At 42.1% G+C, this 27,524-nt stretch overlaps 1 protein-coding gene across 7 annotated transcripts in view; it reads right to left on the bottom strand.

Annotated features, from left to right (window-relative positions):
* Nucleotides 1-27,524, bottom strand: part of Ctnnd2 (catenin delta 2) — a 793,031-nt gene that overhangs the window by 28,545 nt on the left and 736,962 nt on the right. For all 7 annotated transcript variants that reach the window (XM_021182850.2, XM_021182851.2, XM_029469855.1 and 4 more), the window contains 2 exons: nucleotides 20,039-20,249; nucleotides 13,994-14,078 (listed from right to left, as the gene is read on the bottom strand). In XM_021182850.2, coding sequence (XP_021038509.1) covers nucleotides 13,994-14,078; nucleotides 20,039-20,249 — 296 coding nt within the window. The remainder of the gene's footprint in view (nucleotides 1-13,993; nucleotides 14,079-20,038; nucleotides 20,250-27,524) is intronic.

Genomic DNA, 27,524 nt, shown 5'->3' with positions numbered 1-27,524 from the left:
CCCTCTCCCCCCACCCCTCACACACACACACACACAGAGGAATATGAAATAATAATAAAGCAAAAGGAGACTATCAAGTTGATTGTGAGGGTCATGGCAATGATTTGTGAGGAGCTAGAGGGAGGAAAGGGGGGGGAAGTGATGCAATTCTATTTCAATTAAAAATATTTAAAAGCTGATTTTAACGGATTTTTAACTGTGTCCTCTGTGTTCAAATTAATACTAAAAGCTAAACCTGGGATAAAATTGAACAAAGTTGAGCAGTCACACATATGGATCTGAACAAAAGGCTCTTAGTATATCATTTTCACATTTCAAGTCATATGTTTTTCATGTATGCTCCTAAGCCATCACTAATTCGGGAGCTCACCTGGATCCCACCTCCCACAGAATGCTCCACACAGGGAAAGGAGGTTGACCTTGAATATACCCCAAAATGCTTTAATCCAAAGGCAGGGAAGTGTTGATAAGTACTGAGCATAGTATGAGGTGAGAAGAGAGAATGTGACAGGTGTGACCCCCAAGGGAGATTCAGAGGAGGGAATGAGCATTTCAGTAGAGCCCTAGCAGTAGCCTTTAGGCTAAGAGGCCTGAACTGAAATTAGTTTTTCCTAACCTGGGGATTTCTAGAGTCCTGAAGATTTCTTGGAAGAAGCAACAGTTAAATGGAGTTATAAATAGCTAGGCTTGGAGGGAACGGAGGGAGAATGAAGAGTTAACTTGGATGTAGACAACGAGAAGGCCTTGGAGTGGCCTATGGAGTAGCAAGGCTAGAGAGGCCAAAGAACTAAGGGGAGGTAGACTCAGAGATTAGCGTAGGATGTTACCTAGAGAAACTGGACTCTACAGGAGACTGGCAAAGTCAGATATGGAATCAGAGGAGGGTACTCTGAAGATGGTACAGATGGTGCAATAAAACCAAGGAGGCATTGCCCCAAGCCACGGAAGAGGAAGAATCAATTTGGGGACAATACTTAGAGAGGTAAGTGGGAATGTGAAGACCTTTGGAAAGGACAGCTACCCATGTGGAAACATCACATGGGTATTTGTACAGAGAGCCTCTCATCTGCAGCTAGAGAAGTCAGTGTGAGTACCAGTTGTGTTCAAATGCATTCAGATGAGAGCCTCTGGGATTGACTATACAGGATAAGATGCAAAGCAAAGAGAAGATCAGGGACTTTAAAAAAAGAAGAAATGCCTTGCAAAGTAAGAACAAAGCAAGAAAACTAGTGATCAACAACCCAGAGGAGAGTGTTTCCCAGAGGATGAAGTGTTAGAAATTGACCTGCAAAGCTCATTTTCATTTTTTCCTGGACAGGCACCTGGACACTATTTCTCAGGCTGTCTTGCATATGATGGCTGTTGTTTAATTCTTAAGAATTTGCAGTCCTGGGAGTTGAACCCAGGGATTTGCATATATAAGCAAGTACTCTGCCACCAAGCTGATTTTCCAGCCCCCTTTCTTACTTATAGTTTGAGGTAGGATCTTACTCTGTTGCTCAAGCAGGTCTTGAGTCTGTGATCCTCCTGCCTCAGCTTCTGAAGTAGCTGAGATTACAGGTCTGTGTTACCAGGCATGGTAGAGTGAGATCCTGCTAATATAGAGGCCAGTGGAGGAGATGGTATCACCAAAGACAGGAATGGCTATGAGCCTTATAGTATACTGAAACTACGGGTTAAAAAAAAAAAAAAACACGCATGGTGGGAGAGCTGATTCAACCAATCACAAAGCCATCCAAGATGGCTACCCAAGCAGCAAATTAAACCTCTATGTGCTAGATCATTAACCACGAAAGTTGAGGTTATAGTCAGAAGTCCTCCTTTGCTTATCTAGACGATTCTGCATTTAGAAATGATTCCAGCACAGTGTGAGGGCAGCTGTAAGGACCACCTACTAGGGACAGAGGTGTAAAATAGAAATCTGAGAAGACACAGAGACTGAACTCCAATTTTAACTGGGAAACTTAAATGTGAACACTGGAGCAAGGTACTCAGGGGAGGAGACAGAGACAGTACAAAGAGAATGTGCATCTACAGAGCAAGAATGAATAGAGGAGGCTCGGGAAACAGAAGAGAGGGAAACACACACACCCCAGCTCTTTTTCAGAGAAAGTAGCTTCAGAATATCAGATCACGAACAAGAGAAACATGCATCTGTTTTGGATTGAGTCCAGAGGAAAATAATTGTAAAGCATTCAAGAAATAACTGTTTAGAATCCCAGTGATAAACGAGGAGGCACATTCTACCCACTATGAATATGCTCACCTAGAAATTTCCAGAACCTAGAAGATAACCAAGGAAACATGAGTCCTGTTGTGCACTGAGTGTATGTAGAGACGGATGTTTGTTGGTAGGCCTGAGAGAGGGGCACTATGGGAAATCATGTGGGAACCAGGGGAGATGCGTGTTGCGCTACAGACTGACATGGGAGAAACCTAACTGGGTTCACACATCTCATCAAGAGTCAGTCTATCACTGAGGAAATGGGGCTTCAGCATCCATCTCGGGCATTCATGGGGACCCTGTCAAGGGGATCACGCTACCCCAGGGACACAGCACAAAAAGGCAGCATCAGGATTCTTTCTCTTTACTTTCTCCTTGGCTGCTAATAATATTCTTCATACTGTTCACTCTGTGATAGATCATCTGAGGGCTTCCTGTACTTTCCTAGTGCACTGGTCTTGTGTACGCCTGAGGAGCCGTGGCTGTGGGCTAGCTGTTGACATTGAAGCAACTATTAACTACTGTAGTATTTCCACCGAGATTGGAGATGTACGGCAGAGAGCCCATTCTTAGGAGACCTGAGCAGAGACAAAAGGAGTTTTAGGTGTGTGTTCCTGAGAATGTGGGAGCTGTGGGGCCATTGTCCTGAGCAGCATCAGCAGAGTGAGCTACATGTTGAGTGACAGAGGTGAACGGATTTTTGCTCTCGTGGCTAATGCTTCAGGTCAAGCCGCCTCATGACACCCTTCCGAAGGTTTTACATTATCTCATGACCGTTAACATTTCTTTTTAAATAGGACTTCCAAAATTGCACTAGATATAAGGATCCAGACTTTGTATCTAGTGCAGTTTGCTTTTAGTGGTTGAGCAGAAGTCTGAGGTTAACAGACAGTTCTGCATAGCTCAGTGAAGGAGTCCAGGCATGAGTGACCCATCAACGGATGTGAAAGGCTCACATCTACGTCTATGTCTCTAAGCAAAAAATATCACTGTCTCCCAGGAGAGAACAAAGTAATAGGTGACCATGTGTCCTAGGGAGAGGGACCAAAGGCAGAGGCAACTCTGTTAGCAAGGCTGGCTTTCCTCACCATGGGCCTATTTCTTCCTCTATTTAACCAGCTTGCAGAAATGGGGCAGACATACAAAAGAGAGAGAAGATGTACCCAAACAAACAAACAAACAAACAAACAAACCAAGAGAGAGGAACTTAAGGTAGGTGTAACATTGCCCAGTTTATCCCAGTTTGCCAGAAAACAAGTGGCTGAGTTTTCGTAAAGAGGACAAAGTGAGCTCCCGTGTGTGTGTGTGTGTGTGTGTGTGTGTGTGTGTGTGTGAGAGAGAGAGAGAGAGAGAGAGAGAGAGAGAGAGAGAGAGAGAACTTGTTGAGTTTTCTAGTGCTTACTGGAGTTTTTCCCCCTTGCCTTTTGTCCCTGCAGCTTTTGACTTAAAGCCACGTGGCTGAAGCTCTGTGGAAGAGTGGCATTAGCGAGGAAGTGTTTAATTTGGGCGCAGCTATGTGGGTTTCCTTCCTTGGGGATCTATATGAGCAAGAGCTGTAATTTAGTCACTTCATGTTCAGCATCTGCCCCATACATCGATTTCCACTTTTGCACAATTGATTTTTGCTTCTATTCCCATTTGTGCATTTGTTTTTGGACAGATATCATATGATGAGTGTCTGAGAATGGTCTCTCAGAGGTCAAGGGATCTCATGAAGAAAGTCCTTCTTTGTCAATACAAACATCACCAAGTAAATTCCCAGATTTATGGAGGGGAGCATTTCATAGCTGAGGTTAACCTCAGTCTTTCCTTCTGCTTCCCTATCTTGACATCAAGTGATTCAGAAAGAAAACACACGAGGAGCCATACTTGAGGGCCTTGAGACTCGAGCTTTGCCTTGGCTATTTGTTCGATTTTAGAATCTGGACCAACAAATCTTTTCATTTTTCTAGTCATTTTCTTGGAGAAGAATTTCCTAGCAGAGTAGAAGGATTAATAAACTCCTGGTGAACAAGTTCCCTAATGAAAACAATAGCTTTCCAATCTAGGAGTGTAATGGATTTTTAGGGAGGACTTATTGCTTCTCTTTCAACATCTTAGATACTAAGAAGTAAGATCTATTAGTCCTGAACATTGCTAACAGTGAAGGAGGCATTAATGCAGTCCTCACTCTCCTTACTTCAAATTTGAGAATTCAAAATTTTTGAATTTTGCCCTTGCTGTAAATTTCCTTTTCAGATTCTCAAAACAGCGTTCTAATTGTACAGGAATGCAGAAGATGAATATGATGAGGGAGTGTTACACATGCATCCATCGGTCCAGTTTGCATGACCAGGGCAGCTAGTCACCTGTGCATTGTGGTCAGAAGACTCCACCAGGCTGCATTACTCTGTCACCCTAGGTGATTTGGGCACTGGAGGGAATCAGTAGCATTTCCTTGCCTATCCATAATTACTTATTGATTTCTTGTTTTGTCTGTGCAGTAGTAGCAAGAGCCAATGGAATGAATACACCGTCAGGAAGAAAAGAGGGACCCGTGTTAAAAAGGCTGGGAAGGGCATGGCTTACTCCTGTGAGAGCTTATTATCCACTTCCTGAACAGATGATGGAACCAGAGAGTCTAGATGACTCCTTGACATCCAGATGACAAAGGGAAGGACATCTAAAATTGGTTATGTTTTGTGTCCCATGTCAAAATATCAACAGAAAATCCAGTACCACATGATGCTTCATAGTTTCCAGCATAGATGATTCAGCTTCCTTAGAGACAAGAGCACACTATACAAGCTCTCAGTGTTTCACATGGGGTAGGGGCATTCCTAAAACAAATCCCCACCTGTCAGAAATATTAGTGGGAAGATAATTAAGTTATTTCTATTTCCTCTGATTGTCTGTAAGAATTGGATTATGGTGTTTTATCTATCTTTGGTTTGCTACTGGCATCTATGAAAGAATGAGTTAATTCTCACAGGGAGACTGAGTAGTCTTCTCTGGGGTCACTTTACTCTTAGACTAAAAGTGACTGAAGAATCATCTGCCTCCTAATGACAGGGACTGACTTTACTCTTTTGCAGTACTTGCACAGGGCTTGTGCTAAGGACACAGAAGAGGAGAGATGTTAACCTTCCCATCCTACTTGCCTTCTCCACTCACAAGTACTTTCACTTTGGTGTGAGGCTTCCTGCCACTACTGCCTCCAGGTATCTGCTAGAATAATTATAACTAAGAAGGCAGAACAGGGTTGAGTGTACCCCAATATCCAAAATCAGTTACCCAGAGAAGGGGCCCCGTGCCATCATCCAAGGTGACCAGGATGATTGATGTTGATAGTGTAGTTGTTCTCCAAACACGCCAAGAGCAGCCTGGACTTCCAAGGGGCACTGGTCCTGTAGACTGGTCCTATTAGGGAAGTCCCATTAATACTCCATGACCAGATCATGGGTGTTGAGTGGAATCTGGGGCATGAGAAAGTATCTGATGAGCTAAACTGGTGTACCCCCAGAAGTGAGGAAGGAGTCATACATAAATATATTACAGGGGAACCACAGGGGACATGCTGGCTGATAATATCAGCCTAGACATCAATCTAACCAGGCAGGATTGAATCCCCTGATGCAATGCTCAGGTGCCATCAGTTACAGTTCTTTTGTAAGAAGCCATTTTGTCACAACATGAGAGCAAATATGAAGCTCTTGTCTGAAATTTTAATGATTAAGATCAATATAGTATTTTACAATTGAAGAAGACTTTGATTCAAAGCAATGAACTGACTGGAGAGACAGTTCAGTGAGTAGGAAGGGTTGTTGCATACGCCTGAGGAAGTGAATTTCAGTTCTGGCACACGTAATCATCTAGGAGCAGCTGAGCATGTGACTGTGACTGTAGCTCTATACAAAGTGGTGACAGGAAATTTCCTGGAGCTTGCTAGACCTCAACCTAACTCCAAGCTCAATGAAAGACTGCCCCCGAGGAACAAGGAAGGAATAGAATACTCAACATCTTCCTCTAGGCTCTGTATGCACACACACACACACACACACACACAGAGTTTGAGACTTGTTCAAACACAATTTTCAGAGTCCACAGGAAGAACACACAAGGCCTTCAGGAGTGAATCTCATTATTCCTTTTTTCAAACTCATATACACAACAATAACGAACCCTCAGTCAAACTAGGTGAGTGTGATGTGTTTATCAGTGGAATCAAATGCCCCATTGTGGTGGCACATGCTGACAGAGCGGGGAGCTGTCTATGTATCAGGTAGGGAGTGTATGAGTAAACTATACTCCCTCTTAGCCTTTGTATGAACCTAAAACCACCCTAAGAAACCCAAAGATGTGAAGTTTAATAGAGAACAGTAAACTTTCTAAAATCTAACAACAACAACAACAACAACAACAACCACAATCCCAGAGTCCAAATGATAAACAAGCTTACACTTCAAGCAACTGCTGTGTACACAACGCTTTGGACGCAGAAAGGGCTGCATGAAATTGAAACTCGACGCCTGTTACCCAGTCTGTGTTCAGCAAAGTCTGCTAAAGTGGTTGTGAACATAACGCCTCATGAAGACCCATAAAACAGTGATCTACACTGGCTGGGGCTGAGATAAGCTTCAATTTTCTATGCCATTAAACTGTGGTCTGCATCTCCACAGATACTGGTGTCTGTAAGAAGAAATTGTAAGTTTGGCACAGAGAGTAATCAAAGCCGTTGAGATAAAGTAAGAACTGTGACTTTTTATTAAAAGAAAAAGTTAAAAAGCAGCTCCATTGCTTCTGCCCAAGACACAGCTTTGGCTTCTTTCACTGATTACAGTCTTACTTCTCATGCATACAGATGAAGTCTCTTTCGAGAGGTCTTTATGTTTGGGAATTCCTTCACTTGGTGCTTTCCATTAGGGTGGCTATTAATTGTTCCAAGGTTGGAGACAAGCGTGATTTCAATGTTTATGGAGGCATAGATGAGTTGTGATGTAAATAAATTCATGGTGCAAACTCTCCCACAAGGGATATCTGAGCCAGGAATGGAAACTCTTTCTACCATAAAAGCATAGATACTTATGTAGTCATTAAATGGTTTAGTGCCAGGATATGGGAATATGCTTAGCCATGGGTATGAAATATTGAAAAGTAATTCAAAGTGTGAATTAAAAATAATTTATTTAAGCCTGTCACAGTTTTAACTACTTCACATTACTAAGCAGAGCCCTCAGTTTAGATTAAAGGGAGTTCAGAAATTTTGTGTTTAAGGGAGGTAATATCAAAACTACAGGGAGAATGAAGATTGAGATGAACCATGGGACAAAATTTAGATTTAATGGACAGTCTGGGGGAAGTTCAGGTATGGCTGCATATCTTATCCACCTTTCAGGAAGCAGAGAAGCTAGAGAAAGAGGCCCAGTTCCTGAGAAAAGACTCAGGACCCATGTCAAGATATTGATATTTAGGCTCTGACCTGAGGGCCATTGGGGGGGGGCCCTAAGTCATGAATCCCATTGACCCTTTAGAAAGTTTACTCACTCCTGTAGTCCTCTGGACAGAGGGGTGGCAAAGGCCAAGTGTAAAGATAGGAAGCCCAGATAAGAGCTCAGCCCAATAATTCAGCATATGGGATGACTGTTTATCTGACCCCGAATGTAACAGGAGGTAGACAGAGGCTGAGATCTAGAGCTCTACAACAGGGATGATGCCTGGGCACTGGTGTGGGCAGCTGGGATAGTTTGTGATGACAGAAGGGGAGGCAGAATTTAGGAGGGGCACAGTGTCTGGGATCCAATTTCAATGGGGGTACTGCAGAAAAGTTTATAAGAATAGGTTGTGTAGAAGGCCGAAGACCTAAAGAGTGGCTAGGGCTAGAGAAACAGATTGAAGTGACAGCCACATTTGGTTAACTGCACCCAGGAAGGAAGCATTTTGGCCACCCTGGGGAACTATGTACATCAGACAAGGCAGTCTCCAGCATCAAGAGTTCACTCAGCACATCGAAACGCAAGGAACGAGCAGGAAGATGAGCTGCTCAAGAATGGAGAAGGCACAATGGAGAGCCAGAGGCAAGATGGAAGATGGCAGTGTAATGGGAGTCATGGGAAGATGACCGTGGATCATTTGTTCCACAACATTTCAAACTAGAAGCATGTGGGACCAGAGCTTGGAGGAGGGCTCTGCTTGAACTCATGTCTTATTCTTCCTCAGGCTTCACTCTGACCTTCAAAATAACAGTGCTTTTCAGTATACCCAACCCACCATGCACACACACACACACATACACACACACACACAAACACACACACAGCGCTGACACACAACAGAAATACCCACCACAAAGCCCATGGCGGTTTCCATGTCACCTTCATGTCATAAAACCCTGAGCCCATGGCTTACTTTGCTAAGCCTCCACAGGCACGATTCTTCCCACTGGGCTCCATTACAAAGCAATGACTAGCAGGTAGAGTTGTTTAGGAGAAAGATTGTGGGTAAAGAGCTCTGGCCCAGAACCTTCAGACAGCCGGATGTAGCAGAGGACTGAAGGGAAAGGAGTGGCGAGAAAGGCAATGGATGAGAATCTTGGTGGTCATCATTATGGAGTGAAGCCTTTAGCTCCACATGCTCAGCAGCTTGTGGAGAGGATGACAGGGACAGCGAGTACCCGATGGCACGACAGTCCTTTGGAATCACCATCCACGACTCCCTTGAGATTACTTTCACGTACACAAAGCATTATGATGTTTGACTTGACCATAAACAATCCCACCCAGGCAGGGGCTATGGCTTTTATGCCACACATGGGAATATAAAAAGATGGAGAGGGTCCTAGACACATGGCCATCAGAGGCTATGAAGGGTCATTGATGGAGGTTGAAGAAAGTTCCCAGGTCGGATACGAGGTACGGAGGGATGGCTTTGTGTAACGACTCCAGGGTTCTGTGAGCATGCCCAGAAAGAAGATTCTGCTGGTAAATCACACACTGCAGTTGACTACTGGAGGAGGTTATTTAATACTCTGGCAACTGTCAGGAATGGGAAGGTGGAATACAAACCGTCTACTATATCTCTGTGTGGGTGTGAAGTTTTGTGCATCTTGAGTCTGCCAAAAGTCTTGACAGGTAATCTACCTGAGGTCACGATGCCAGGAAATGGTAAGGTTGTGCCTTTGATGTTGGGCCATTTGATTCTGAGTCTATGCCATTTCTATTTCTACAAGTAATATGGCAAGGCTTTTAGGCAGGAATCTGCTGACAAAGTCATTGGCAGACATTCAGTGTCTAGCAGCAGGGAAGCATGGCCTCCCTTTGTCGCCTGTCTCATGGAAACCCGGAGCCCATATTCACACAGGAAGGTTAACTCACGGAAGACGTGTGAATGGACTCGCATGCCCATGGCCATAAGTTACCACAGTGGCAAAGGCTTATGCTACCCTGATGCATTAGAACTCAGAATGTCTGGCCACCTGGGTGTGACCTCCTCGAGACTTGAAGACAGAGATGAGAAATTGCACTTGCTTGGTGTGGCTTGGAGGCCCAAGTTGCAGATAAGGAGAAGTGTGTGTAGAGCTAATTGTAGCCACCCTGGAGTGGAATGCCGTGCTTTGATGGGCCAGGTTTGCCATCAGCACTAGGAATGTCTAAACAATAAAATGCCTGCTGGAGCTGACACTGCCTTTCTTCTGCCATGGAATTTTCAAAGGGGTCATGGCAACCATGTTTCTGGGTGACCCTAGCAGCTGAGTGTTGGCCCAGGCTGAGGTCTAGTTCCTTGGGTGTGAGCGGGAGCTTGACAGCTCCTGCTCTTTGCCTATAGAGCTCTCTTTCCTGTTTGTCTGGAACAAGATGGGGGTGGGAGGGGGAGCCAATAAGCTTCACTAACACAGGAGAGATGCAGGGTAACATGAGAGGCCAGAGGGCCCCTGCCTGATCATGTCCGTGGCAGGAGGAGGGGGGTCTATTTAGATGCATCTTCTATAACTGAGTCCACTTTGTAGTGACTTTGTGTACATCCATGCTATTTATTGATGACTGCTCGTGGAAAGATCACCAAAAGTCACATAGAATTTAGGCAGTTGTTTTTATATTTTGATGCCCTTCTCCCACGTTTATTTCCTGTTTCCCCAAGTCAACTATTCTAAGAGTCTTCAAACATGGTCAAACAGAAGCACTCATTTTATCAGGGGGCTTATTTTCAGTCCCGCATTTCTACAAAGACAAGCACTTCACAAGATTCAGTGAATCTCACAATTTCCCTTACTGGCTTTTATGAACCATTCACTAGTCGTTCACAGAGAAGGGATTTTATAGGTCTGTGTAAGGTTAGCTAAACACCAGGGCTGTTTAGAAATGTTGGTGCATTATGTAATACTTTGATGACCGCTGAGTATTTTTCCTCAAGTGGATAATTCAGATGGGCTTCACTCCAGTTGAAGGTCCAGATAACATGAGTGTATTTTGCGGGCACCAAACGCATCATGAATAAATCACAGTTTTGTTTTGTTTTGTTTTGTTCTGTTCAGAAACCACAGAGCCAAAGTATTCTAGCTGATTAAATGTATCTCTGAAAAATAAGACAGGTAAGCTAAAAGATGTGCATGTCTGGCCTCTGGGCCTGGTTGTGCGTGAACTGATTTGGGTCTTGAGACTCAACTGAGATCCAAATTGGGTCTCAGACACCCCAATTTCCACCTCCCAGTCACATATTCCGTCTTATAATGCCCTAACCTCAAATTCTTAATTATAAAAATTTTAAATTCTTCAAGATTTAGCTCTATAATTTTTTCCCTTTGAGCCATGCTTCAAAACCTAATGTATAGGATTCAGAACGTAATAGAGTTGCCAACCATTGCTCCACCCTCAGGCCCGCAGCCATGGCCTCCGTGTTGTAAGTTTTCCTTGGAGCCTTTCATTTAGTGACCTCTAGTAGAATCTAATAAGTAGATCCGAAATGAGGATAATTAAAAGATATGGATCAGACAGCTTTTCGGTGGTGTATAAATTGTCAATGAAGCACAGAACAGAAACTGGTCTCCCTGACGATTAAAGACAATGGGAGATGAAGAATAAACGGCCTTTTTGCAGGACTTTTAAAGGGGAAGTGATTTTGAATGCTCAGCCTTGTTATCCAGAGAGCGCGTGACATTGAGCCCAGAGGCGCCTGTTTCATTTCACAACTGTGTAATTTGGAAATGATTAAGAACAGCTCTTTCTCAACATTTTTTAATCATGGACCAACTAAAAACATCACATTGATTTCTCCAGCCCATCTTTCTCGAATGTGCTCATATGAAACACATTTTAAATCAGCTCAGCTCTTGAGGTTTAGCTCCATTAAATTCCTGTCAGCACACTCTTCTTTTTATGAAAATAGAAAGACAATTACGCTTTTTGAACTCTACTACCAACAAAGTAAAAACCAAACCAAACACCCCCCCCCAAAAAAAAAACCCAACAACTCTCAAGTGAAAAGCTCACACTACCATTCAGTAAATAGCTTGAGAGCTTCTCAAAGCTGTGTCCCCACGGTGCACATAGCATGAGTACTGCAGAGGAGTGGGCGTGCCCTGGATGTGAGTGCAGGTGCATTGTGGGAGGCAGTGCCTCCTGGAGCTCCTGTGGCCACTGGCTCGGAACCACCAGCTTCATTCAGTTTAAGGGTGATCATCATGTCTGTCTATCTGTTTAACAGGATGACCTTTTCTGAGGGAGATCTCACTTGACTTCTGGAGGAGCCCAAGAAGGAGCTAAGCATAGACCATGGAGGTTAGAATTTGATGCGAAACAGAAAGGAGCCCCCAAACGTTTGCTCATTTTAAAAAAGAAAATATTTAGCAACATTTATCACCAATCTGGAATATTCCCACACCTCATGGTTTTATGATCTAAGTGTCAAATTAAGTATACTATGTCTAGAAGCACAGGAAAACTTGAAAAGAGAAGTGCATAAGTTGCATTTTATAATCTTAAAGTGCGTAAGGGGAGAAGGAGGGTCCTTGGGGAAATCTAAAAATAGACTAAAACATACAAGAGCCAGGTATTAAATATTTTACTTTCCCCACAGGCTTAGTGGTGACAAAAGGTGCCTCTGGCAAGAGGGCTCTCATGCCTTCTGATGTGAGACACTGTGTGTGACCTCATGTCCCTGCTCTAGAGGCTGGTGGCCTGCTAGGGCTGGTGGCATGGGATGCACACAGTGGTGCTGGCTTTCTCAGTAGGAGACCCCTTGGCTGGTGGATGGAAGCCACCCACCTTGACCAGCTCTGTTGTCTCCTTCTGAACTCTGGTCTCCTTCCTTGTACATTTATGATGTTCTCCTGTCTCTACTTACTAGTGAGATCTAAACTCTCCACACATGTTCAACTAGGGGTCACAAAATCAAAAGTCCTAGAAAATATTATTAATAATGCCCACCTGGCCCCTAAACCACAAAGAAAAGGTCAGCATCCTTTCTTCAGGGGAACTCAGCCTTGAGCTACAGAGTCAACATCTCCAGAAATGGACTTTCCAGGTTTTAGTCTTTGACCACATTGACAGTGAAGATACTTTTAAATGCAAAATGAATTCCTGTTAGCCACTTGAGCCTACAGAATAAATGCCAACCTCCTGTGGTCCATGCGGGTCAGGAAGACCTTCATCTCCATCCTCTGGGCAACCTCTTCAGGGCCTAGGAACACAGAGCAGCGACTGCATCTTGCTTTTTTTTTTTTTTCAGCTTCCATGTTCTTGAATCCCTCCATTGTTCTTGAGTTATTTGGGTTTGTTTCCCTGCTGTGTTCTCTTTGCAATTATTTGTTTAAACCTGTTGATATTTTTAATTTTTTTTCAAAATCCCTAAATTTATGACTTTTTGGTCTACTTTGGAATATGTGACCTCTGGAAAAAATACATTTTCTTTCTATAAAGTGAATTAATATTATTGAAAATATTGTATCAGGCATTCAAAATAGCTAGAGGGGTGAATCTTGAGTTTTTTCAACATGAAGAATGATACATGCTTAAGAGGATGATTGAGGTAAATATCTGTAGTGGGGCCAATAACCAATGGATGTATGTATTGAGCCAGCATGCTGTATTCTATAAATATGTATATTTATTATGTGTTAATTACAAAATGAAAGAGGATGGAGAGGCGTCTCACTAACTCCTCACTCTTCCAGGAACCTCAGCTCCTTCTTCAGCATCCTCATGATGATTCACAATCTCCTCTAATTCTATACCCAGTAGACTATCTGTCCTCAGCCCTCTGTGGTTTCCTGCATCCACATACATACCCATAGGCACACATGTGCAAAATAAATGAACAAGTAAATAAGTAAATGAACATTTTAAAATAAAAGAAAGCACAGGGCTAAGAAGATGGCTCAGCAGGCAAAAGTGCTTGGTATGCAAGTCTAGAACCCACATAAAGATGGAAGGAGAGAACCAACTTTACAAGTTGTTCTCTGATCTCCACATGTGCACTGTGGCATATATACATATATAATCTTTCAGATACATACACACATGTAAAAATAATAATAAATACAAATTTTGAAAAAAATTATAGGCTCTAAGAGAATTGAAAGAGATCATTTGGTGTTGTCAGGATGGTGAGAGCCTTCTTGGTATCTTGGAATATGGATAAAAAATTTCTCCTTATCATCCTGAAACTCTTGTTTCAGCTAAGGCTTTTTGACAAACACCTCCTATATATGGAATATTTCTTACTATAGTCACATCTGGCCCCTTTGGGCCCCACATCTGTGATCCCAGGAACCTCAGGTATAAGAAAAATCAATCTTACCTTCTTGTAGAGGCTCCTCAGATCTCGATACTGCCACATGCTGTTTAGGACCTGAGAAGCAGCCTTGACCACCTTTGGAGAGTGCCTGAGAAGGAAAAGACAGGAAATGCAGATGATGACCTGGAACTGCACTATCTTGTCACCCTTTTGGTTTTTCTCTTCAGTAAAGAATTATTTCCCTAGCTCCCATTCTCCTTCTCAGCAACATGCCTGGAAAGGTAACAGGCAGGCAGGCACTAGAGTTTGGCAAAGAACTTCCAAAACATAAACATAAGAATAGTGACAGGTAGGGAGCAGTAGAGTCTCTGTGATGGTTTGTATAAGCTTGGCCCAGGAAGTGGCACTATTAGAAAGTGTGGCCTTGTTGAATTACATGTGGAGAATGTCCATGAACAAGAATCTATAAAGCCCTGTATGCTCCTCAAGTCCTTTGGATAAAGGTCATAGGAACTTATGGTTTATTAATCTTTTCTCAGATTGCCTTTGCAAATGCTATGAAGGCACAACCTCTTACCTTTTGTTCAATGCCAATCTGTATGTCAAAACAGAGACTAGGTCAGTATAGCCATATTGATTCAACTCCCATCAGATTCTTGAAGTCCCTTTGACTGGTGCTTTTAAAGAAGCTTTTTTAACTACTTATAGATCTTAGTTCTAACAGAATGGTTTTACCACCAACTGCCTAATTCTGCCATGTACTGAGAATTTTGGTTTCTTTAAAAACCACAAAATTATTATGGGAATATGTTTTAGTTTTAATCCCAGGTGTGGGATATGATGCTGCTTCAGACTGTCCACAGCAGCTGACTATGATTTGCCTCAGGCTCTAGCAGAAGCATGATTTTGCCAACTGCAGATAGTTTCTGTGACTGTGTGATGTTTGGAATTCTGGGGACTTTTCAGAGGATAGATAAATGCCAGGGTCCCAAGAGGTGCGGTAGGTGGTTGGTTGGTTGCTGTTGGTCATGGTTTGTTAAGTACTCATGCACAAAGAAGAAACAAGAAGAAATTAGATATCCTGACTGCAGAGATCAAACTTGCCCCAAGGAACTCAACAACTCTAAACAGCAGGAAGTAGACTAAAGATAACATTAGCCCTCTTTCCCCCCTATCCTTTTCCTCTCTCCTATCTAGTGTTAAGGGTTGAAAGGGTGGAAGAAAAGGGTTGGAAAAGGGTAGAAGAACGAAAACCCCACAAAGTAGCAGATGTGGGCTACACTAGTGGCCACCGTTGATATGGTCTACCTTACAGGCCAGTTCGATTTTTCCTGTGAGGAGTGAGGGGGGGTCCTATGGTCCTTTTCACATTTACTCAATTAGCTGTCATTCTAGCAAAAAGAAAGAATATGGCTATGTTTCCGTACATACAATACTGTATTACACAAAACAAGGAGAAGGTATGATGTGGGCTGTAGGCTTGTGGTCCATGTGACTCTTGGTGTTGGGCAAGATGTTATAACTAATGAGGCCTCGAAAGCAATGAACAGTCTAGAAGCTGACTGTTATGGATGAGAGAGTCATTGAAAATAATCTCTGAAGTAAGACAAAATGTATTTGATTCTTACACACTTTTCTGTTGCCTCTTCCTAAAAGTCAGAGGACCAAGACATCTGCTATTAGAAAGTCTCTTCTAATCAAGACAGGAATGCTGTATCCGTGAAATTTCAACAATATGGCTACCTAAACCAGATCTACACAATGACACCAGGTGACAAGCCAATGTGGATGTGTGTGTGTGTGTGACTCTCATAAAGTTCCACTCCTAGATCAGGATCTATAGGCAATTAATGACTGTCAAGAGAGGAAGAATCAGTTTTCTTCAGGAACAAGTTCTCTGGTAAGTCATCCAATCTCAAGTGGTTAGTCCTAAACACATGCACATAAGACATTAAATGTACTCATTAGAATATAGTCTCTCTCTCTCTCTCTCTCTCTCTCTCTCTCTCTCTCTCTCTCTCTCACACACACACACACACACACACACACACACCTAAATAAAAATAAAATAAAGATAAAACAACTGTTTACATCCTTTTTGGATTTTGCCAGTTATGNCACACACACACACACACACACACACACACACCCCAAAATAAACTATAAGAGTCTTAAGAGATCATGAACTTCAGAGGGAGTTGGGGAATTGGGAATTGGAAGTAGGAAAGAGAGGGTTGAATTGTTAATGGAACTCATATGAAATCTCAAAAAATAAATAAAAATCATATTTTAAATAAAAAAGCCCTTGAGATTCAAAGGAGGCAGATGGTAGATGGATTGGGGTAGGCTTGGATTTACGAAGCAAAATAAACAAACATTTTGTGGATAGGCATTTTGTAATGAAATCATGGGCTATCAGGACATGGTGCATAGTCTAGCTGCTGTTTTTCTGGGTCTTCATGTTTGTAATTTATGTGAGCTAAGATTAAAGCTTCTCCATCCATTTATAGAAGAGCAGCAGTGACAGCTACTTATTTCTGAGGAAAAAAAAACAACTTTAGCTGTATTATAACAAAAAATGAAGAACTATAAGTTTGATTTTCTCCATAATACATTAGTTACAAGGTACCATTTATTTTATTTCACTAAGATGAATGGAGGTTTAATTATTCTATAATTTATGGTAATATCATGTCCCCTGCTATAGTGTTAAATCCCTGTAACTTAGAGAAATTTAGACCTTTTCACGAATACAGATTAGCGCCCCTCTTGGCCTTATATAATCAAGGTGAAACAAAGACTAAATGCTCTCATATTTACACCCGCTACTTAGATATTTTTCTCTGGCAATGCCCAGGCAACCATGGAGAACATGATTAAAATTCAGGTAGTGGAGGTGTGGCTGACACATTTAGCATGAAAAATTCCTCCGACACAGTGTAAATTTTTTGTTGTTGTTGTTTTCAACTTCTTGCTTAGTTACAAAATAGAGACTGAATGTGTAATGAAAATGAGGTTAGCTTCTTAATTAAAATGCCTGTATGGCGTGGCGTTGTTATAAGTTCTGAGGGTCAAAAGGAACACTTCCCTTTTCTTAGTCTGTATGTTTGATCCTTCTACTAGGCTCCTGCCATAAAAAATATCTACATGAAACTCTGTAACTACCAACTGAAGGACCAGAACCACTGAGTGTTCCTAAGTAATTATAGCTGGAGCCTGAGCCTTAGTACACAGGTCTCTACTGACAAGCCACAGTTCAGTCTGTAAATAGCTTCTCTGCCTTATGATAAAATATGACACATTCAACATGATTTCCCATATAACGGTTGAGATCATGAAAATGCGTATGTGAAACAGATGGACATGATAGAATTCTCCAATGTGTGTTTAAAAATGATGTGAAAACAGTAAGCCGTCAGACTTCAAAATTGTGGAATCGGCTCCTGTAGGTGCTGATAGCAATCCCACAGTGCTTTGAGCTTCACGGGAGCTATCAGATCAGGAGTGGCTGAAGATGTCTGTCTGAATGTGTGATTCCTCAAAGCTATACAGCTCAGTCACAGAGAAGCAGAGCAGAACACTAGCTGACTTGACTGTCTTAGCAATACTATTCAGTGTGGCTCCAATACACCGTGGCACCTCACTTGTCTGCTCTGTTCATATCACTACACAGTTAGGCTCACATGCACATAGATGCAAATGCACAGATGTTTTAGGACCACAGCCAGGCATATTTATGTTCATTTCAGGGTTTTTGTTTATTTGCCTTTTTCATCTTTGTTTCCATGCTGTTTCAAAGAAAAATCATATTTGGGCTGAACTTTATTCTAGAAGCAAGTTTTTAAAGACTAGTTTAGTGTGGGCATATTTGTGGCCTCTTTATAAGTTAAATGGAATGTACTGGTATTTCTACCATGTTAGTGATCCCCAGTTCAAAAGTTCTATTCCTGAAAACCTTTCCTGTTCTAATAAAGCATGCCTAGAGGTTCCCGTGACTCTAAATCTACCCATCACCACTGGACTGATTCAGCAAGAATTCTGAGTTTTATGCTAAGACTCAGGGCAATGCCCTCAACTACTTTTGCTTAGAAAGCAGTGATAAGCCATGATAAACTAAAATGCAGGTAGGACATTCGAAGTTATGAACGCCTTATTTTGATCCTCTCATTGTCAGTATATTCATATACAAGAGAGACACAGTGCACGGGGAAATGTAAGGGCTCACTGAGTGTGACCACTACAACTCAAAGAGACCTGATTCACTTCATTTAACACCTGTTAGTAAAGTCACAACTCCAGGCTGTTGTCATAGAAAAAGGGATAAAGGAACAATCAGATAAACCAAGTGACCATCCGTGAAGAAATGTTTAGTCAGATTAAATGAAACTCATGAGATCATCTACAGATACAGAACATGTGCATATTTATGGCAACCAATCCTGGGCCACATCTTGCAGGGCAATTTTTTGGGTTACCAATGAGGAGTTGCTTTACTTCATAGATTATTGCTCAAAAAACCACCTTTTAAATAGTTTCACCAAATAGTTTTCTTTGGCCATAAGACTGACCAGAGCATTTTTTTTCTCCTCAGGGCTCACTGGGTGTCACTCACTGCTGAGAGATACTCACAACGTAAGGGATTAGATCGGTGGCCAGCTACCCAGCCCAGCTTTCTTGCCTTTCAATTCAGAGAATGTTCTTTAACCTTGAGATGTCTCATAAATACAGGCAAATGGAGTGTTGCTTTCAACTGTGATTTTATTGTGCCATTAAGTGTATATGCTTAAAAAAAAAGTAACAAATATATATTGGCCTCACGAGCACTTCTCTTTCTAGAGAGTTGCAGGTCTGGAGAAGCAATATAGAGAATACTTTGTAGAGTCCTGGCTGTGAACTGTGCTGTTTTATTTTCCTCTAGACAGAACATCACCAGTTGTACATAATTCAAGCTCCAACTCTACACTGCACAATTGCCTGACTCCAGTGGGTTTCACTCCTTACATAAGAACAGACTCAGATTTTACACGGTACTGCTGAATGAACCGATTTAAGGGTCTTGGGGTAATTAAACATCTCTCCCAAAACTTTTATAACACACTGCCAGTAACTTGGGTTAAATGAAATAAGGAGAAGGAATTTCCAGAGTCTCAAGGAGTGTTCCTCACCATCTTCAATAACAAAAGAAAATTTTAATTATTTAGCATTTGGATGTAAAGGAATAGGACACAGGGGAAGAAAGGCAAGAAGTAGGCAGGGCTTTGATAATAAAAAGTTCATGTATTTAATCTTCTTTGATGACTCAGAGGGACTTCTAAAAGACAAAATTTAATTAAGAGCTGAGCAGGTTTCTGTAAAGAATGATATGCTAGCAGATATACTAGTACTCTGGGTGATGAAGGTTTTTTTCTTTCTGCTTTTTTTTGTTTGTTTGTTTCTGTTTTGTTTGTTTGTTTGTTTGCTTTTTGCATACAGTGAGATACCCTTGTTTCTTCAACCACAGGAAACATTCTCACTTATGGGGATGATGCAGCAGCTTCCATACCAAATCCCAAGTCTTGCCTCTTTTTGCTCCATTTGGCTAAAAGCTCTGCTTTTCTGCTCTTCTCCCACTTATCTTCTCAGATTTGATGATCACTGATTCCGGGGAGGGTCTCAGGACCTGCCTGCCTTCACTCTTAGGTTAGTAAGTGAGGGCACAGTAACTTGTTAAGCGGAATAACCTGCCAAGAATCTCACAGCAAGCGAAGAAGGAGCCAAGATTAGATTTTAGTTCTTTCTGACTCCATAGGAAGGATATAAAGAGAAGACTACTGAACCAAAGGATGGGGGTCTAGTAACCCAGGGACTGGCAACCACAGATGAGGTTCAATGGCAGGGAGATAATATCATGTATCCAGGCTAAGCTGGTTGGCTAGCCTAAGCAGAAGGAACTAGAATGCAGACTGGGACATGAAGTCTACCTTAGCAATGCAAAGACAGTGTTGGCACTAACTTACTCCAATACAAAGACAATGTCACCTCCTGACTTACTCCAATACAAAGACAATACTATTTCCTGACTTACTCCAATGTGAAGACAATGTTGTCCCCTCCCCTACCCAGACTTACTTGTCTCCTTTGCTTTTAGAGATGCCGACCAACTTCTCGATGCCACCAGCATCCCGTAAGGCCTTGGCATTCTCCATGTTCTTGGTGATCACTTCATGCAGGGTGCAGCACACGGCTGTCACGGTGTCATCTGACATGGCCTTGCTCCCCGAGTTGTTGCTGTTGTTCCCACCAGGAAGCCGGTGGACCAGGTCTCGCATGGCATACTTGCCTTTAGAAAAGAAAAAGAGAAAAAGGGAACAGTAAATTTAGGAAAGGTCAACGTGGAGGAAGATGGATAATGGAGAGACCGGAACAGAGGAGGAAAAGAGGATGCACGCAGACACTGGATGCTCATCTGTGTGGGGAAATTCAAATACATACATAGAAGGAACAGTAAAGGTGCCCACCAATGGCCACTGGGTCCAGGATATCCTTACCACCACACCGTGTATGCTCAGGTCCTACATAAAGCAGCATGCATGCCTCCCACTTCACACTTTTAATCATATTTTGAATACTTTTCTTACTTGATTCAGTATATATGCAGTGTGAATGCAGCTGATGCCATATTATTAAAAGAAAAAATCTGCATGTGATCAATATATGTGAATATTAATCAAATAGTTTTCATATACTATTGGCTGATTCCTGCCTGAGGAACACAGTACAGAACCAATTGTACTTGCTCATGCATAGGCGTAGGATCTGGGACTCTGTAGATGTATGATTGATTCTCTTTAGGAGTAACTTTATGCAAGAACAATAGGATACCCACTATTTAAAACCATTTTAAAGAGTAGATGAGAAAACCCATAGAAAGCATTTATTCTGTGATCAAAAGAGATGACAGTCTCAATAGATGTCATGCTGAAAGTCACAGATGTAAGTAAAATGTATGGTGATGGACACAACCAAGAGAGATTGGGATCTGTATTTTTATTATTAAATTTAAATATTTATTTACTTTACAACCCAGTATCAGCCCTTTCTCTCCTCTCAGTACCCCCTTAAGCAAGTCCTCCCCCATTCTATCTTCTTCTCTTTTGAAGGGGAAGCCCCCCTCCAACATCAAGTCTTTGTGGGACTAGGCATATCTGCTCCCACTGAGGCCAGACAAAGCTGTCTATTTAGGGGCGTGGGATCCACAGGCATGTAGGCAACAGGCTCAGGGACAGCTCCTGCTTCAAGTTGTGGAAGGATAAGGATAGAAACCCACCCAGAAAACCTTTAACACAAAATGTGTCTTGCCTACAAGATGTGCAGGGACAAAGGCAGAGCAGGAGCGAGGGAATGGCCAACCAATGACTGCCCCAAATTAAGACCCATCCTATGGTCAAGAACCAATGCTTGACACTATTAATGGCACTCTGTTATGCTTGCAGACTGGAACCTAGCATAATTGTCCTCTGAGTGGCTCTACCCAGCAGCCAATGGACACAGATGCAGAGACTCACATCCAAACATTAGATGGAGCTTGAGGAGTCTTAAGGAAGAGTTAAAAGGAGGACTGAGGGACCTGAACAGGACAGGGTCCCTACAGGGAGATCAACAGTCAAATAACCTGGAACACTGGTGGCTCCCAGAGACTGTACCACCATCAAAGAGGAAGCACAGGATGGATCTAAGGCCCCCTTGTTCATATGTAGCAGATGAGTAGCTTGGTTGTCACATAGGTCTCCCAACAGCTGGGATCTGACCTTGACAAATAGTCGAATGAGGTATCCTGTACACTCTGGTAACCTTGTCTCTTGTATGAACTTTTATTGCATGGTTCTGTAGCACAGCATTTATTAATCTGGCATGTTTTTCTTTGTGTGGAAAATAAAATAAAACCCAGATCTGCATCCTTAATTCACTTTAACATCACTAATCTTGCCTCTCCCAAGATCAAGGTACTTACAGTGACAGATTTATGGAGTGTTTTTAGACTACAAAGCACTTTAGACATGACCAACAGGACAGCAAGACAATTAATGTGTCCCACCCCCTGCTTCCAATTCTGTTCCTTCAATTTACTTCTGGAGGTAAACAAGAGCCTGCAGCAAAGTTGCCTGTCTCTAAATTTTTGGGAGCTGGAATTGGCAAACAGTCCAAGTTATGTCCCTTACACACCCCCCAATCCCCCAACTAGACATATGTAGCCTAATACATATTAGGCTCATGTAGTTACATGAAATAATTTACCTGCAACATGCCTCTAACTGACTCCTTCTTCTGCTGACAAACTGTCTAGCAAGTAGCAACATGGGGCAGGAGAAAGAATCCCATGGGAATAGGGTATATCTTAGCTCCAGGCAGTAATAAATAAAACACAGGGCTCTGTAATATGATATTTTGATATCTGCTCTTATCCTTATTTTAGCGGCTTATTTTAGCATGGACAGAAAATGCTGATGGTTAAATTACAGAAATAGAAGAGTGTCTGCATTCAGTTGATGACAGTAGAGGAGGTGTCTGACAGAAGTGCTTTGACTTGAAAACCCCCAAATGTGGCAGATTTATTCTCTAATGGCGGCATTCAAAGTTTCTGGAGAGGGTGCTTTGAATGTGGATAGTCCTTGGAGCAAATTGCTTGATCATTAAATCAATGCAGTTTTGATGAAGAGTTTGCTGCCGTTGAGCTGAGCATGCCTGTGATTTTATCTAAAGCCACTGGAAGACAAATCTGTCGACCACTGTGAGAAGAGGGACATGTCCTTTCCACCTGCCTCTGTACAGGAAGTGAGAGAAGGAGGAAGTCCTAACAGCGGGATTGAGAGAAACTTTGTTAAGTATGTGGGACATTCACACTTACATTGAATGTGGAAGACTGGTCTTGAGACCTCCATATTGGCAGGGGTTGAAAGCAAAATATATTGAAAGAAGAGAACTACTTGCAAAATTTCTTAGTGGTTTTTATTTCTTTTTTTTCTGTTCTGACTTAAAACAATTACAGGGGCAAAGTTATAATAGCTTACTTAGAAGAGTGCTTGTTTATCACACCTGATGCCGGAAATCCTAGTTTGATGTCTAGCACTTGGGAGGTGGGGCCAGAAGGATCAAAATCTCAAGGTCATCCATCCTTGCAAACATAGAAAGCTTGAAGCCAGCCTAGAGGACTTGAGACCTTATCTCTAAATATGCCATCAATCAATCAATCAATCAATCAATCAATCAATCTATATTGGAATATGTGTGTGTGTGTGTTTTCTTCATAGCTTCCTGATTTATAAGGCCTATAGAAGACACAACTGTTCTGTAATATTCATGAGAATAGGATTCCACCCCACTGGCAGGCAGCTTTCCATTCAACTCTGTAAGTCATGCCATGTGCCCAACATAAACAAGACCAGGAGTCACTGTTGCTGGAACCTCATCGGAACCATTTTGTTTCCAGTATACAACACACAGATCATTATTGGACTGCTAGGGGTTCATCTCAAGTTATCAGAGCCTACCTATACTTTTAACTAGCCAAGTGAAGATGCCGATCAGGTGCAAACACTCCCAGGTACAGGACTGCTTGTGTGACTTTGCTGGTTACTTTGATAACATAATGCTCTTTCAATGTCTTTGTTTCTGTGGTAAGAACAATTGAGGCATTGTCTTACATCTGATTGGGCGGGAATATTATTGGTATGGGAAATTGGGGCAGTAGAAAAGCTTTTCAGCTCTTTCTGCTGTTTGGAAACTCAGGCTAATCAAGGGGGAAAGGGACATATGACCCACAGAATAATGACAGCCACAAGGGACCCTCTGCGCTGGGCTTGTAAGAGTAGTTTGGTGAAGATAAAAACTGGTTTGGCTTGAGGAGGTTGTGGAAGCCTTCTCCCAGGAGGTGGGCAGTCAGTTAAGAACCCTCTGTCAGCTGCGGGAGGGGCAAGGTCAGTTGGTATTTTATAGAGAACATTCTGTTACATGAAATGGTCAGTAAGATTAAAAGGGGAGAAACGTGGTCTTTTTCTTAATCAGGCTTTCTGACCTGGGTTCCTGTAGACACCATCAGCAGCACGACTCGAGGTAGCCTGTCTCTAAGTGCTCCATACTCCACAGCTGCTCTGACTCCCAGTGTTTCTGAACACTAGACAAAGCCATTCTTGTGATGCAGTAAGAGGGACAGTAGTCCCCTCCCCTCTCCAAATCCCAGCTATTCTTTAGGCTCCGTGTAGTCTGAGAAGTCCATCTTTGTGTCAGAAGCCATGGGATAAGCTAAAGGGGGAGTGGGTCAAACTTATTTTCACAGTTTAATAGTATCAAGGAGATCGGATTGCTCACTTCTTTTCTCTTTAGTGATAGAAATGGACAGAGATACGTGGTTCTAGGGCCTCTTCTTAGAGAGGACGTGGCAGCAGATGGAGATCCTCTTTCTTGGAACTGGAGAGGAAACAGCTTGGAAGTTCTACAGGAGCCAGAGACCTAATGGGTACCTGGAGTGCAGCAGCATGGACTGGCAGAGGTGAACAGTATGCCCACTTGTGTTTGTGCATGCAATGTTACAATGTGTGTGTGTGTATACATATACACATATATGTAAATAATTATTCATATTTTCATATATGTCATGTTGTAATATATTACAACTAAGAGACTGAAAGAATCCAAGAACAGTATAGTCTCAGACTACTTTAAGTTGCTGTGTTGAAGAAAAATATTTTCCCAAAACACCTTTTACAAAAGAGAAATGCAGAAGTGTTTCCCAATGAGTAAATAATCAGTCACACATGTCCCGTGAAAAATGAGAATCAACAGAGTACAAGCTGCTGGGCTGGCTAAGGTGAGGGAGGGCATGTTACTTTAAAGACTTAAAGAGGCTTCAGCATTCTTCCCCCAAGGTGCAAAGAGAGGCCGTGCATTTTCAGGCTTCTTGCTTAGTGGGATCTATCTTATGCAGGATCCCATTTTTTCCTTCATTGGAGTATTAACAGAGACACTGTAAACTTCCACTTCCAGTTTTACTAGATGGCTAATCTGACTGTTTATTTAAAATGGTGTGAACTAATAGGGTGTTTAGGTTGAAATTTAATGACAAGAGTTTTACAAAGTGTTTTTTTTATTATTTTGTTATGAAAAATAATTGTGCAGATTCTGTAAACTAACTTACTCCATTTGTCCAATTCTAATGTCTGTTTTAGAGAAAGTACTGGTCACTAAAGACAAATGCACACCAAATGTCAATACACTTGGTGATGTAGACTGTGTTGCTCTCAGTATGCACATTCATGTTACCCTTCAGGAGGTACAAGAAAGACGAGTATCATCGAAAGAGGCAGTGCCAGTGGAACTCGAGGAACACAGGCAGCCTCCTGGACTCTCATTGGTCTCCGGGAATAACAACTCAGGCACTTGCCTTCCAGTCTCTTCTCAGCCAGTGAGGAAAAAGAACACTGGACAAATGCTATAGGTGACTGGTTTAAATTAACATTTATCACAGGGCCCATGTGCGCGCATGCGCTCACACACACACACACACACACACACACACACACACACAAGGAAAGTCTAACACCGGGAGAGGTGTTTTTGCTATTGTTACTGCTACTGTTTTATTTTAAACATTATCACTCGGAAGCAAGCCAGCTTTACTGTCTTCAGTCACTCAGGGCTAACATTCACATCTTGTGTCCTTTAAGACCTGTTTTTGAAACTGCTTTCTCTAAATCCCATAGTCAAGCTTGTAACATGCAATCAATCAATCAAATAAATAAATAAATAAACAAATAAATAATTTAAATGTAAACCATTTTTAGAGTTTCCTAGACACCAAAATATGTTCTACTTTACCACAGGAAATATAGGATGCAAAAGTTTAGATATGTACAGCATTTTGCAGATATTTATGTGACAACATTTATGGTGATAATTGTCCCGCTTAAAAAAAAGTGTAACAGAGGAATTAAGTTTGACAGCTCACATCCTGCATCTTAGTCCTTGGAGACTGATGTGAAGTTAGAGGCCAGGCTGAAGCTTACAGTGAGACTGTATATAATAGTAATGATGATGATGGTGACGGTTTGACAAATGAACAAAAGCAGAACTCAATTCCAGTTTAGCTGTGTCAGGTATCCTCATCTTGACCAGGTGTCAGCAGTAACTGACAGTGTTTCAGAGAGATGTTTGTTCCCCTTCATTTAAAGGATGGGACGATGATGATGGCCCGCCCTTTAAAACAATGGCTTGAGAGCTACTTCCTGTGGTAGTAACTGTGACATACACTTGTATGGATGAGCTGAAGAAGGCTTGGAGCTTTCTCACTCCGTCTTTGTGTCTAGAGCAGGGGTTCTCAACCTTTCCAATGCTGTGACCCTTTGATATGGTTCCTCATGTGACCAACCATAAAATTATTTTCATTGCTACTTTATAACTGTAATTTTGCTAATGTTATGAATTTCCATGTATTTCGATGGCCTTAGGCAACCCCTGTGAATAGGTTTTCCAAGCTCCACAGGTTGAGAACCACCAGTGTAGAGGGTGCTTGCTCTCATGAGAGTCACTACCTAACTCCTGTGGTAGGACACTTGTCAGAGACTTGGTATTACTGGTTAGAATGGGTATACAACCACAGATGCCCAGTTTTACTGCCAGTAAGGAATTTCTGATCTTCTCTTAAGCTTGATGCTTACTTAAGACCCGTTCTAAACTCTCAGCTCAGCCACGGTGTCCCTTTTTGAAGCATCAAAGTAGAAGTCTGCTTATAGGCTGCTCACACTTGGTGTGATAAACACCAGGCTGTTGCTCAGTCCCTCTTGTGAAAATTAACGTCATCAACAATACAGTGAGGAAGTCGGGATTCTCACAGCTCATTCAGTTTCCAATCAGATCACTCTGAGAAGCTGGATGGTTTGCTAATCCGAGGCCAATAAAATAAAGATTTATGAGCAATGAACGAATCACATGTGATTAAATGAAACACATATAACTGTTGTTGACATTACATTTCAAATTAAGCTCATTATAAAGGCCTCCTTCCTACCTCCTCTGTGCTTAGTTTATTGTCTTTTTCACAGGGTGACCTGGAAAATCTGAATGAAGAGTTCTTCAAATGGAACCCTCTTCTAATGCATCCTTTAGAATCTATTGCAAAGATCCTCCTGAAAATTCTTAAAATACACGATAAGACGAAAGATTGTCAGCAAAGACTACTACTACTATGCTTGGAAATGTAACAATATACATTGATCAATCTGGGATGGATACACACACACACACACACACACACACACACACACACACACACAGAGGCACACAGGACTGGGCAGCCTGCCTGGAGCAAGAGTGACATTGAAACATGACTCAACCCTGAAAATCTCATGTCCAGACAGGAGTAAGGATTGTGCTCTCCTTGTTCTGGGCTTGCACACCCTGGTGCATGACCCCCACTTTCGCCTCCTCTGTGGCAGTCACATAGCCTATGGCCAAATTACAGGCTTAACTCACTCTCTCTCTCTCTCTCTCTCTCTCTCTCTCTCTCTCTCTCTCTCTCTCTCTCTCTCTATCTTACTTGCTATCCTACCTTGGCTTAAGGGTG

This window comes from Mus caroli, chromosome 15 (assembly GCF_900094665.2).
Source record: "Mus caroli chromosome 15, CAROLI_EIJ_v1.1, whole genome shotgun sequence".
In the NCBI taxonomy this organism is placed as follows: domain Eukaryota; kingdom Metazoa; phylum Chordata; class Mammalia; order Rodentia; family Muridae; genus Mus; species Mus caroli.
Note: the sequence above shows the minus strand (reverse complement) of the source record. Positions and strands in the feature narration are given on the sequence as shown.